At 38.9% G+C, this 14,080-nt stretch overlaps 1 protein-coding gene across 1 annotated transcript; it reads left to right on the forward strand.

Moving 5' to 3' along the window:
* The first annotated feature begins 2,214 nt into the window (after positions 1-2,214).
* LOC149046498 (uncharacterized) lies at positions 2,215-8,521 on the forward strand. The gene is made up of 2 exons (XM_089205463.1): positions 2,215-7,004; positions 7,495-8,521. The coding sequence occupies exons 1-2, from the start codon at positions 2,359-2,361 to the stop codon at positions 7,550-7,552; spliced, it is 4,704 nt and encodes a 1,567-aa protein (XP_089061589.1). The 5' UTR covers positions 2,215-2,358; the 3' UTR covers positions 7,553-8,521.
* The last annotated feature ends 5,559 nt before the right edge of the window (positions 8,522-14,080 follow it).

Genomic DNA, 14,080 nt, shown 5'->3' on the forward strand with positions numbered 1-14,080 from the left:
TATTTATTCGTCAATTAAGTAGTAAAAGTGCTGTACCAAGAGAACTAACCAGGGAAACTACCGAACGTTCTGCAAGTGAGACTGATAGAGTTAACAAAAGATATTTAACAAAGCATTTTAACTGTTTAAGTCTCTAAGGGAAAGCGAAAAATCCCATGTCTAACAAGCTCATTGAGATCAACGGCATTTATATGTATGGTTTCACGCATCTCAAAAGCGAGTTTCTGATACTGACACGCCGGCTTTATCTGTACGGGATACAAGGTTAGAAATACCAACACATATATATTTATCTGAACATTCTGGAGACATTGAGTGGTTTCACACTTCGTTTTTCAGTGGAATATAACTTTTTTTATTGAATTTATTTCCATCAAGTATGTCTGCTACACCAGACGACACAAGATCTGTGTGGCGTAGAAGAACGTCCCTAGATCAATGAAAGATGTTTTGATTTGTCTCGATTCATAATCAGATTTAAGTACAGAAGAATTTAATGAAGAGCAAGAGATTAGAGGAAAATTAAGTCCCTGGATTTTGAAAGTCAATTTGATAGCTTTGGTATGATACTGCAATGAAATACAGAAATATCAAAGACAATTTAAAGTTTTCGAGACTGCAAGAGTTATCAAAATAGATTACCAAAGTAAAACAAGAAAACCTTCTCGCATGTTGACCATCCTGGCTGCGCGGGTAAAAAATATCAACATTGATAAAACTACCATAACCAAAATTTTATAATCTTTTGCCATAAGGTATGAAGAGAATGATTTAAAAAAATTTGAGGATATATTCAGGTAGGCAAAATATTGAATTGAATTGAAAATCTAATCCGGTAAAAATCTTTCTGATTTAAGCCGCTCACTCGGCTGGAGCGAGTGATAGGGGGGTGCATGAGGGCGAAAAAACGGGTGAGCACAAGGGATGGGAAAGAAGAAACTAACCCCTTCATAGTCCCACAGAAAAAAATTCAGCCACTTACTGTCCAATAAGAAAGAAAGGACAGCTTGCGCTTTCATCTTATCTCCTGATAGAAATCACAGATATAGGATTTTTCAGGAAAAGTCAAAATTGTTCTTCAAAACCAAAACATATCAATAACATAAATGCCATCTGTTGAAGTTAGAAGTCCGAGGAAATCTTCTTCCTGAGCAAAAAGCATTATTCAGGAAAGTTCTTTCACCTATCAGGCGGATACAGCGAGTTGCAGAGGTCAGTGTGAATGACATGAATGCACGCGCGAGACGCGTCGTGTAGAATACACTCCCACTAAAATGGTCCCGTTCTATTCACAATGTCTACCCAGTAGAAGTTCCAAAAATGATAATGTTGATGTAGATTCAACATATTTAATGTCGTTTAGTTTAGATTTTAGATATATGAAAATTCACATATTTGCACTGCGGTGGAAAGATGAAATTAGAAGATCCTCGCAGCTAAGAACACTACTGAAACGAGTAGTTGTAAATAGGACCTGAAAAAAATTTCAGGCCCGTACGGGATTTGAACCCATGACCTCTGCGATACCGGTGCAGCGCTCTACCAATTGAGCTAACAAGCCAACTGGGAGCTGGTCAATGAATTGGGTCCAAATAAACATCCAAGTGAATGAAGATTTTAGATATATGAAAATTCACATATTTGCACTGCGGTGGAAAGATGAAATTAGAAGATCCTCGCAGCTAAGAACACTACTGAAACGAGTAGTTGTAAATAGGACCTGAAAAAAATTTCAGGCCCGTCCGCAGTGCAAATATGTGAATTTTCATATACCTAAAATCTTCATTCACTTGGATGTTTATTTGGACCCAATTCATTGACCAACTCCCAGTTGGCTTGTTAGCTCAATTGGTAGAGCGCTGCACCGGTATCGCAGAGGTCATGGGTTCAAATCCCGTACGGGCCTGAAATTTTTTTCAGGTCCTATTTACAACTACTCGTTTCAGTAGTGTTCTTAGCTGCGAGGATCCTCTAATTTCATCGTCGTTTAATTTGTTATATAAACACCAATTTAACAATGTCTTGCGTTGAATTTAAATTTTAATGGTTAAGGGTGCTAATTTTGATTTCCCCTCTAATGAATGTAAGTGGAAGTCACTTTCAAACAGAACACTACGACCAGATTCAGTTCTAATTAATTGTGTGGCATGTAAAAAATAAATAATCAGTGAGTTGAACGCCAGCATGGCACGATCACTGGATTAACCGACGATCAATTGGTTAAAAAAAATTAATAGAGCTTGTCTTGAATTAAACAAGAAAGACAGGAGGCGCTCATGCATCTATAGAAAGTCTTAGTTTTTGTTGATTCTTTTCTCACGTTTGGGGAAATTCTTTTAACATTCAGGACATGACGTAATGAATAACGCAGCAGAAATTCTAAAATCAGTCCAGATTGGTTTGGATGTCGCCATATTTCTTCTCAACACTGATCGTGGCCTACAAGCGACCGAGTTATGTAATGAATGTTTATTTCTACTTCACAAACTTGACTCTGGTATTAACCTTGATCACGATATCTCTGATGTATTATTCAATGTGTTCTACGCCACTTCTGGTTATACAAATGCAACACGATACACCACAAAACTTATTGACAAGTTTGTCCTCGCTGGAGAACTAACCATACAACTGGGAGACAAATACAAGGCAAAATGTTGGTTTGCAGAGGCAAAGCAACTTTGTAAAAGCGCTCTTACCATCATGAAAACGATTGGCCACCGTAGAGAAGAGGCGGTGGCTTACGCGAGACTTGGATCTCTTTGTTTAATCCTCAGCGAGTATCTAAAGGCGAAAGAATATTGTGAGAAAGCAATTGCCATCGCGATAGAAATCGGCGACAGAAAAGGAGAAGGAACATCATACGGGAACCTCGGAGCTGTGTTTCAATCCCTTGGCGAATATCAGAAGGCCAAAGAATATTACGAGAAAGCAATTGCCATCGCGATAGAAATCGGCGACAGAAATGGAGAAGGAAGAACATACGGGAACCTCGGAGCTGTGTTTAAATCCCTTGGCGAATATCAGAAGGCCAAAGAATATTACGAGAAAGCAATTGCCATCGCGATAGAAATCGGCGACAGAAATGGAGAAGGAACAAGATACGAGAACCTCGGAGCTGTGTTTCGATCCCTTGGCGAATATCAGAAGGCCAAAGAATATTGTGAGAAAGCAATTGCCATCGCGATAGAAATCGGCGATAGAAATGGAGAAGGAAGAACATACGGGAACCTCGGAGCTGTGTTTCGATCCCTTGGCGAATATCAGAAGGCCAAAGAATATTACGAGAAAGCAATTGCCATCGCGATAGAAATCGGCGACAGAAGTGGAGAAGGAACAACATACGGGAACCTCGGAGTTGTGTTTCGATCCCTTGGCGAATATCAGAAGGCCAAAGAATATTACGAGAAAGCAATTGCCATCGCGATAGAAATCGGCGACAGAAATGGAGAAGGAAGAACATACGGGAACCTCGGAGCTGTGTTTCGATCCCTTGGCGAATATCAGAAGGCCAAAGAATATTACGAGAAAGCAATTGCCATCGCGATAGAAATCGGCGACAGAAGTGGAGAAGGAACAACATACGGGAACCTCGGAGTTGTGTTTGAATCCCTTGGCGAATATCAGAAGGCCAAAGAATATTACGAGAAAGCAATTGCCATCGCGATAGAAATCGGCGACAGAAATGGAGAAGGAAGAACATACGGGAACCTCGGAGCTGTGTTTCGATCCCTTGGCGAATATCAGAAGGCCAAAGAATATTGTGAGAAAGCAATTGCCATCGCAATAGAAATCGGCGACAGAAATGGAGAAGGAAGAACATACGGGAACCTCGGAGCTGTGTTTCGATCCCTTGGCGAATATCAGAAGGCCAAAGAATATTACGAGAAAGCAATTGCCATCGCGATAGAAATCGGCGACAGAAGTGGAGAAGGAAAAACATACGGGAACCTCGGAGTTGTGTTTGAATCCCTTGGCGAATATCAGAAGGCCAAAGAATATTACGAGAAAGCAATTGCCATCGCGATAGAAATCGGCGACAGAAGTGGAGAAGGAAGAACATACGGGAACCTCGGAGCTGTGTTTCGATCCCTTGGCGAATATCAGAAGGCCAAAGAATATTACGAGAAAGCAATTGCCATCGCGATAGAAATCGGCGACAGAAGTGGAGAAGGAAAAACATACGGGAACCTCGGAGTTGTGTTTGAATCCCTTGGCGAATATCAGAAGGCCAAAGAATATTACGAGAAAGCAATTGCCATCGCGATAGAAATCGGCGACAGAAGTGGAGAAGGAACAACATACGGGAACCTCGGAGCTGTGTTTCGATCCCTTGGCGAATATCAGAAGGCCAAAGAATATTACGAGAAAGCAATTGCCATCGCGATAGAAATCGGCGACAGAAGTGGAGAAGGAAAAACATACGGGAACCTCGGAGTTGTGTTTGAATCCCTTGGCGAATATCAGAAGGCCAAAGAATATTACGAGAAAGCAATTGCCATCGCGATAGAAATCGGCGACAGAAATGGAGAAGGAACAAGATACGGGAACCTCGGAGTTGTGTTTCAATCCCTTGGCGAATATCAGAAGGCCAAAGAATATTACGAGAAAGCAATTGCCATCGCGATAGAAATCGGCGACAGAAGTGGAGAAGGAAGAACATACGGGAGCCTCGGACATGTGTTTGAATCCTTTGGCGAATATCAGAAAGCCAAAGAATATTACGAGAAAGCAATTGCCATCGCGATAGAAATCGGCGACAGAAGTGGAGAAGGAACAACATACGGGAACCTCGGAGTTGTGTTTCGATCCCTTGGCGAATATCAGAAGGCCAAAGAATGTTACGAGAAAGCAATTGCCATCGCGATAGAAATCGGCGACAGAAATGGAGAAGGAACAAGATACGGGAACCTCGGAGCTGTGTTTGAATCCCTTGGCGAATATCAGAAGGCCAAAGAATATTACGAGAAAGCAATTGCCATCGCGATAGAAATCGGCGACAGAAGTGGAGAAGGAAGAGCATACGGGAACCTCGGAGCTGTGTTTGAATCCCTTGGCGAATATCAGAAGGCCAAAGAACATCACGTGAAAGCAATGGCGATCGCAAAAGGAATAGGAGACAGAGGAATGGAATGTTCAGGATACTTAGCCCTTGGAAACGTTTACTGCAGCCTTAGGAAATGTCGTCAAGCTAAAGAATATTACGACAAAGCACTCAGCATCAGTACCGAAATTGGAGATAGAAGAAATGAAGGATGCGCTTCCGCAGGTTTGGCAGAAGTGTTCACTTTTATCAATGACAATCAGAAAGCAAAAGAACATTATCAGAAGGCGCTCACCATCAGCAAGGAATGTGGGGATAAAGCTCTGGAAGGACACGGTTACTACAACCTCGGAGATCTATCTAGATCGCTTGGTGAATGCGACGTGGCAGAAGATTACTTAGAGAAGGCTCGCTCCATAAGCAGTAAAATTGGAGACATAATGACTGAGTTTCAAAGCCTTATCAGCATTACACAGTTAAAGGTATCGCAGTCACAGGTTGTGGAGGCAAAGGAACATCTCCTTCAATGTATTGGAAAATATGAACAATTGAGGAGTTTTCTTAAAGGAAACAAAGAGTTTGAAATATCTCTGTTAGAAGCGCACGGTAGTTTTCCTTATCACTTGCTCACTAACTTGCTTTGCAATACTGGCAAATTTCAAGACGCTCTTTATGTCGAGGAGCTGAGACGAGCGAGAGTCCTCGTAGAATGCATGGCAGAGAAGTTCTCCGTTGAAAGCCACATCTCAGCTGATCCACAATCATGGTTCGGGATTGAAAACATTGTGAAGAATGAGAGTAACTGTGTCTTTTTGTACATATTGTATACTAGGCGGCAAGTTTGTCTCTGGGTTTTGAAAGCAAATGGAGACATTTCCTTTCGAGTCACCGACAAAGTGAAAGACAGCACTCTCATTCCTGAGAAAGTTTGCAACTTGGAGGGAATTTTCAAAAAGAGCGCCGCCAGCTTTGGCGTTTTATTCACAGCGAATTGCGAAGATCGATCTTTGGATGGCAACGTAACGACATCTCTTTTTGAAGAGAGCCGAGCAACTTTGCGCGGTGACGAAAGCAAAGAAACCGAAAGAATTCATCATTTGTGTTACAAATGGATCATCGCTCCTGTGATAGATTTACTAACAGAGCCTGAAATCATCATTGTGCCGTATCGTTTCTCGTATCGAGTCCCATTTGCTGCCTTGCGTGATGGAGCAGCCGGAAAGTATCTATCAGAGACTTACAGAATCCGTATCATCCCTTCCCTAACGACCCTCCGGCTCATTCAAGATTGTCCAGCGGATTATCACAGTGAAAATGGTGCACTTGTAGTGGGTGATCCTGCGGTTGGCCAGGTGTATTACAATGGACGTGTCGCTGACTTTGTACCATTGTCCTGTGCTAGAGAGGAAGCAGAGATGGTTGGTCGACTGTTGGGAGTTCAGCCTTTGTTAGGAGAGTCTGCAACTAAGCAGGCAGTGCTTCAAGCGATACCTTCAGTGAGTCTCATACATGTTGCCGCACATGGAAATGCCGAAAGAGGAGAGATTGCCCTGTCGCCTAAATGTCCTAAATGCACCACCAACAGTTTTCCACAAGAAGAAGACTACCTCTTGACAATGTCCGACATTTTCGGAACTCAAGTGCGAGCAAAACTGGTTGTATTGAGCTGTTGTCACAGTGCGCGTGGATTGGTCAAAGCCGAAGGAGTTCTTGGAATCGCTCGTGCATTCTTAGCATCCGGTGCACGTTCAGTGTTGGTAGCATCGTGGGCCATAGAAGACGAAGCAACGGAGCAGCTCATGAATCATTTCTACAAGCACCTTGTTCGTGGAGAAAGTGCCAGTGAATCTCTTCACCAGGCCGTAAAATGGTTGAGAAGCAACGGCTTTCCCAAACCTAATCAATGGGCTCCATTTGTGCTGATGGGAGACAACGTGACGTTGGATTTTACATACATCGGGTAGGTCTAGTTCTGATAAGAAATTTCCATTAGCTACCTTACGTTACCCAACATTAGCTATCTTAGGGACTGTTCAGCAGCCGGGGGGGGGGGGGGGGGGGTTGAGTGCTGCTCGAGGATTTTGGTTGTCTCCCAGTAAAATTCACCTGATCCCCTGTAAGGCTCCATAATATTCTTTAGACCCTCCCCCCCTTCTCCCCCCCCCCTTCCCCACAAAACCAGAAGATTTTGATGAATCATTTTCAAAATTGGCCTTGAATCAAAGTTGCTTTAGTGTGCGAAATCTTCAGAAATCATTCTTCAAACGGAAGCCCAAGAGGATGTTAGACAGGCCAAAGTAAATGCAATGAAAGCAACTTGAGAGATATAAGCTACCTAATGACTTTGAAGTTGATAGCTATTTGAGCTGTGTGTCTAGCTACTTTGAATCTTTTAGAAATTCTGATCCATATAATGCTTAAGAGTTGAAATTGTATTATGTTTGTTTCAGGAAAGAGGAACACAAGGAGGACAACAATGAAGCAGAGAAGAAACAGAGTAACAACTGATCCTGCACAAAGATTATCTTTCCTGCACATTGTTTTTGAATGGACACTGGTATTAGTTTGAACAGACATTTTTCATTTTATTGTAGATAAATGGTTATTTTTGAATGCTCTTGCAAATAAGGCTGAATTGAAAGCTAGTGACACTGAAAGCTGCATTTCAGCCCTCAGACCTATTAAGGGGACTAAAATGAATCAGCATGAAAAAATTGAAAGCATGAAATGAACTAAACTTTTACTAATATAAGAACTTTGGTAAAGTTTCCTTTGGATCGCAATCAGAAAACACCAAAACTAAACTCTAACTTGTTTTGTGAGTTGTTAGGTAAAAAAAACAGGAGAAAAGGAGAACAAGCATTGCACAAAATATTACTGCCAAAGTCAAACTGAGGAGTAAAAACAATTCCTAAGATATCAATGAAACAATCTCCTAGAATTCAGAGCAGAAAGATAACTGATATTATCAAAAAGATAGTTGGAATACTGTAGGAAAACAAAATCGCAAACCAGGAATGCATGGCTTTGTTGAGTATGATGATGCACAAGTGGCAGTTTTCTATGTATTTTTTTCCTTTACCTCAGGGGTTTGGTGGGGAGGTCAGTATTGTCATATTTTAATCTTTTAGAACTTTCAGGAAAAGGTAAATGCTAAAGAAGTTGTTGATATGATGTTTGAAAATGTTTCATCAAAAGGATCTGTTAGGAAAAGTATAATTAGTGATGAGATTTTGTTACTGATGGCAGACTTTTGTTCCTAATTGTCAGTGGGCACTAAAAACTTACTGATTCTTAGGAGGCCTACTTATTCTTGGGCCAACTTGAAAGTTTTTGTTCCTGTGATCACTACACATTTTTCTCTTATTTGAAGTACTTTTGCATTTCTTATTTTTCTCTGATTTTTCAGTTTTGTTAATTAAGTGAAATTTATTATTTTACTAAAATAAGTGTAAATAAATACAACTGAGAATTGGATTGGATTGTTGGAGTTTATTCCCAGATTTATTTTGCAACCTTAGACTTGGTCTGACAAAATACACTAAACAATTGTTTTCGGCAGAGTTTATCCACAAGTTCACAATCCTGTCTTTTTTTTCAGTACCTCTTTTGGTGTTTTGGCCTTCATTAATCTTTCCTTGTGGTTTGCCTCTTGTTATCATTTTTACATTGACTCACAGCCAACTGTATTCAACAGCTCAGAAACTTCATCACCAAACTACCCCTGTTTTGGAATGACCATATTGAATTTTGATGTATTATGGGGGCTGAAGGGCAAGAGTCTATGGAGAGAGATTTGTGCAAAGGACTGTGTGCCATTTGAAAGTGAAATGATGGTGAAGGGGGGGGAGAGGGAGAGAGAGACAAGCCATAGTTCCTCCACCCTCCCTCCTCTAGGTTTTCCTTAGGTTCTCCTATCCCTGATGCTCCTCCTTATGTCACTTCATACCAGCCAACTTTCACAATTCATTTTCCACACTGAACCATTTAGCTACCAAAAGTGATGAAAATGCAACTTCCCCTGAAAACATAAGTGCATTGTTGAATAAACAAGTAATGAGAATTAAGTTCATCAGCTTAGAGGAGGTAGTTTTCATCATCCTTTCAGCTGACATCCCAGGAAATGAACAACTACAAGGTCAAGATAATTCTAAATCCTTTAACCATTTAACTCCCACGAGTGACCAAGACAGAATTTCTCCTTATAATATCAACACAATATCAACCAGGTAAGTGAGGAGATTAAAGAAAAATATCAATTTGGAAATAATTAGTTGATCCAATACTAAATTGTCTGAACTAACATTATAGGAATTGTATGGTTGACATCTAGGAGAATTAGAAATTTGATCTGGGAGTTAAAGAGTTTAGGTTACTTCCCAGCTTTGCTGGTGTCTTTTGGGAAAAAATTTTGTGCTCGTGCTAGTTTAACCAAAATCATAGGAAACCATATATCAGAGGAAAGCTTAGTAAATGCAGATTACTATAAAAATATAACTTAAGCAACTTTTCTTTGAGGAAGTGTCAGAAGCCAGTAAGGCATAAAGCAACCAAAGGTTCTTCTATTGAATTTATCGGGCATTGGATGCTGCTGCATGAGCAAAATGGCTGCAGTCTCATTCACAAGGCATCAATCAACAAGAGTGTGTCTGGCTTTTTCGATATTCTGATTGGTTGAGTTGATATCGGGATCTAAAGTTACACTAGCTAAAAATATTTGAGACGTGTTGCGTAAATGGACTCCACAAGACAAATATTTCAAATATCAAAATTTCTCAACACACTTTCCTTTGTCATTATTCCTAGGATGCTTTGGGGAAATTTGATGAAAATCGATCAAATCTATACATCCTATAAATTTGCTCAAAGTTGTTGTATTCCTCCCTATATCAAACATGAGATTTTAGCTCCTAAAGGTTCACAAACAACTTGTGCCATGCCAGGAGATTATCTCACTTCCTGAAACTGCACACCAATAGGACAAAGGGACCTCCTGGCATCAATGATGGTGGATCAAGATTTCCTGCGAAAAGTAACCCATTGTCTCCGAAGGTGGGAAGTAACCTTAACTCCCAGAAGTAACTAACATGTGACTTCTCCCTATAATATCCATATGTTACTTGGCAAAAAGGTAATAAGAATACTCAGGTAGAAGTTGTTGTCTTGAGCTAACGTCAAATTCTCATAACTAACTTACAAAGAAATGTGTAGCAGCTTGAGGGGAGAATTAGCAATTAGATCTTGGGAGTTGAAGGGTTAACTAACATATCAGAAAATAGATTGCTTGGCTGATGCTAATAATGTGCCTTTTCCCTTAAATAAGCCATAATTGAGTAAGTTAAGTTTTGAATGAGTTCTATATCTTAGGAGTGTGAACTCTAGGAGCAGGTGAAAATTTAAAGATCTAAGCAAAATAGAGGATTATTTATATTACCAATAGGTTGAAATCTTGTTTCAGTAGCTTGCAAGGGCATAAAATGAATACAAAGCAAGTTTGGTTTAATATGATCAAGAAGGATGTTTTTTGTCGCATCACAAGTAGGTGACATAACAATCCTGATGGGAAATCAAATCTCAGACTTTCTGAATCAACCCCACAATCGGACACTGAGCCACAGAGACTCTCTCTTGACAAAGGCTGTTACAAGGTTCATGTGTCATGGTAGGTTGTTTGCTCTTTGTTACTGGATACAAAAGCCATCTTTGAGTCCACAAACTACACCATACTTTTCCACACATGTTTTCTGCTCTGTTCTGGAATTGTTCTTTTTCAGCCAATATGCTTGTCTCACACCTGGCTCATATCAACTTTACTGGATTCGTGAGACATCTCACCTTAAGTCTCTCTTCTGACTGTTTCTGTGAGAAAACAACAACAAGTAAGTCAATATGTATCATTTTAATGCAAAGTGGTCCTATATTTAAGCACTTTGCTCTTGAAGTATACAAACTAGCAAGAATGGATGGATGAGATATTCTGAGGAAGCAGATGTCCAAGGAAGTTGTAAATTGTGAAGGGGAAATGTAAACAGGAATGATTTCCATCCCCCTGACCATCTAATTAAAAGATAGAACAAACACTAACTCTGACAATGCTAAATTGCTCATGTGCTAAGGAAAGAAACCTTAAGTTAGTGAAGTTTACAAAATAACCTACTGGTAACACTTATTAAGATTTCCAAACTACTTAAATTTCTACCAGAGATCAAAAAAATTGAATTATTTCCCCCAACATGTTTCCCCAACAAATTTATTCAAACAAATACTATCATGCCTATAAAGGACACCAGCCATAATAGAGAGAAGAAAATTTGTTATCCTCTTAGTCAGTAATTAGTGCATCATCAACCACAGCCTTGACCCATTCCACAAATACTGTACAGAACATCTTCAGCATGACTGGAAAAGAATCCAATTTGGTCGTTGAAAAAGTCATTTCTGTAGATGTACAGAAATTTTATTGCTACACAAGTGGTAAGTTGAAGGCAATTGTTACAACATACATGAAAACAACATAAAAATATTATTATCATAGTTATATTATCATCAAAAATAGTCTACCAATGAAAGTAATTTGCCTATTTGACATTGCATCTGGAATTTTTATTTATTTATTTTGCTAGTAGGCCTGCAATGCATTGGGAAACAACACTGAATGAAGAACATCTGACCTGTCAAACAAATAAACCATCAATTTTTTTCCTTCTGAAGAAATAAAAATAAGAAGACATAACAATAATCACAGTGAATGCAAGTGAGGATTTCTAAACTATATCACATGTTCTGTTCATGGCTGCACTTCAGTGAGAGAGTTTTTTTTTCTCATAAAAGGCAATCTAAGCCTGAAAACATAAAGTAAGAACTTATATCAAAATTTCAGTAAGCACTTTTGGTTTGCACTTAGAGAATTACTGTAACAGTTATTATTGCTTTTATTACATGTATTCTTGTCATTATTAAAAAAATTAAACAATATATAGGCCTGCAATGCATTGGGAACAAAAAAATCTATCTCACGGCTTATTTGTGATTGTTAAGGTACACTGTAAGCACTCCGACATAGGTTTGCAGTGCATACTTGTGTTGCTTTTCATTCACAAAACGGATTTTCTCTATGTCAAATCACCAAGACCAACAAATGGATGAAACACAAAACCCCTCTGAGTTTTTAAGAGAAAAGAAATGTCTCTAAGTGTAATGAAGACCCCTATACATTTCACACTTTAACTCTCATGGCAATCATGACTGAATTTCTAATTGTAATATCAAAACAATATCAAGGAGACAAGTGATGAGAACAAAGAGAATCAACACCATCATCATCTTCATTATCACAAAGTAAGATCTCCATGTACACCTCAGCAGTCTTTTTAAGTAAAAAAAACAAAACAAAAACAAAAAAAGTGGAAGAATCATCATTATCATCATCACTGTTATTATCACAGAAGAGATGTTTTCTATGAAAAATTAGTGAGACCAAATAATGGATATAAAAAAAATCCTATCTGAGTTTTTACAAGAAAGTGACAATGTGTGATGAAGACCCCAACAGATTTAACCTTTTAACTTTCAAGAGTGAAAATTTATCATTATAATAATATCAAAACTAAATCAAGGAGACAAGTGATGAGAATAAAGAAAAGTATTAATCAGGGGATTATTGGTTGATCCAATAACAAATTCTCAAAACTAACATCATAGGAATTTTAGGGTAGAAAGTAAGGAGAATTACTAATGAGATCTTGGGAGTGTAATGGTTGAAAGAATCTGCTCTTTGACTCAATCAACTATCATCGTATTTCAAAAGCATATGACAAAGGAAATATTTCAGCTTCAGAAAAGTTAAAGAATCCTTCACATAGACACTCAAGCGATTTCAGGAAAAATATATCCCCCAATTATTCTCAGACAAAGCCAAAGTCCTAAAAGTTAGATAAGTGACAATGTATGATGCACACCCTGGTCATCCTCATCATCATCATCGTCAAATTTGAAGTACATAAGACAAAGGAAATGTCTCAGGCCATTAGGAGAGTTAAAGAATCCTTTAGATGAACAGTCAAACATTTAAAGGAAAGATTTCCCTATAACCCCATACTTTAAAGATGTAGTCCTAAAATCAGTGCACTGTTTATGCCAATGTTTCTATGTTCTTATAACTGTCTGTATAATGATCTATGTATTACACAGAAATCTTGCCTACTCTGACACAGAGCAACACATGTACAGATGACTGGCCTCAATTCAAATCATTTCAAACCTCATAATTGTTTAGCCATGTGAGACCTTGAGATGTCAAGGTTACATATATATCACATATAAGTTATCCCTGCCAAATTGGACTAGTTTTACCCTGTAACTCCCATGAGTGACCAAGACAGAATTTCTCCTTACAATATCAGTACAATATCAAGCAGACAAGTGATGAGAATAAAGAAAAATATTAATGTGGGAATTACTAGTTGATCCAATATCAAATTCTCCAAACTTTCAATACAAGAACTATAAGGCTGACGGTGAGGAGAATTACTAATGAGATCTTAGGAGTTAAGGGTTAAGGTGATTCCTCAGTAATTAGCCCTGCACATCATGTACTGTGCATAATATCACATAATCAAGCCAATGAGCATATGTGCATTCCAAGAACATGGTATTGTTTATCAATCAATGGACCAGGTAAAGAGGTGCTATGGTCTTTACCTCTTAAATGAGCAAAGTGACTATGTCTTATTTCCCATAGTTTTGATGCACAAAGCCATTACTCAAAGAAGCAAATTATGACCCTGAAAGGAATGACTCTAGGAACATTTTGAGTCGATATCGTTTAACTTTTAAATTCCCACAAATTATATATCAAATTGTTCCATACACTCGAAACTTACTACCTATTAAGCTTTTTTCCAGCTGCAACAAAATGTACAGTGAACCGATGAAATGATGGGCATGATTAGTGCCAGTACAGGCATAAATGGGGTAAGTTTGACGCATATATCTCCTAAACAAGCGAGGTGACCTATCTCTTTTTTTTTTTTTTTC

This window comes from Pocillopora damicornis, chromosome 4, assembly GCF_964200805.1.
Source record: "Pocillopora damicornis chromosome 4, jaPocDami1.2, whole genome shotgun sequence".
NCBI lineage: Eukaryota > Metazoa > Cnidaria > Anthozoa > Scleractinia > Pocilloporidae > Pocillopora > Pocillopora damicornis.

Bases quoted from the DNA above. Each gene is read 5' to 3' on its own strand.
- LOC149046498 (XM_089205463.1), top strand. From the start codon at position 2,359: ATGAATAACGCAGCAGAAATTCTAAAATCAGTCCAGATTGGTTTGGAT. The intron at 7,005-7,494 runs GTAGGTCTAGTT...TGTTTGTTTCAG, and splicing joins TTGGATTTTACATACATCGG to GAAAGAGGAACACAAGGAGG.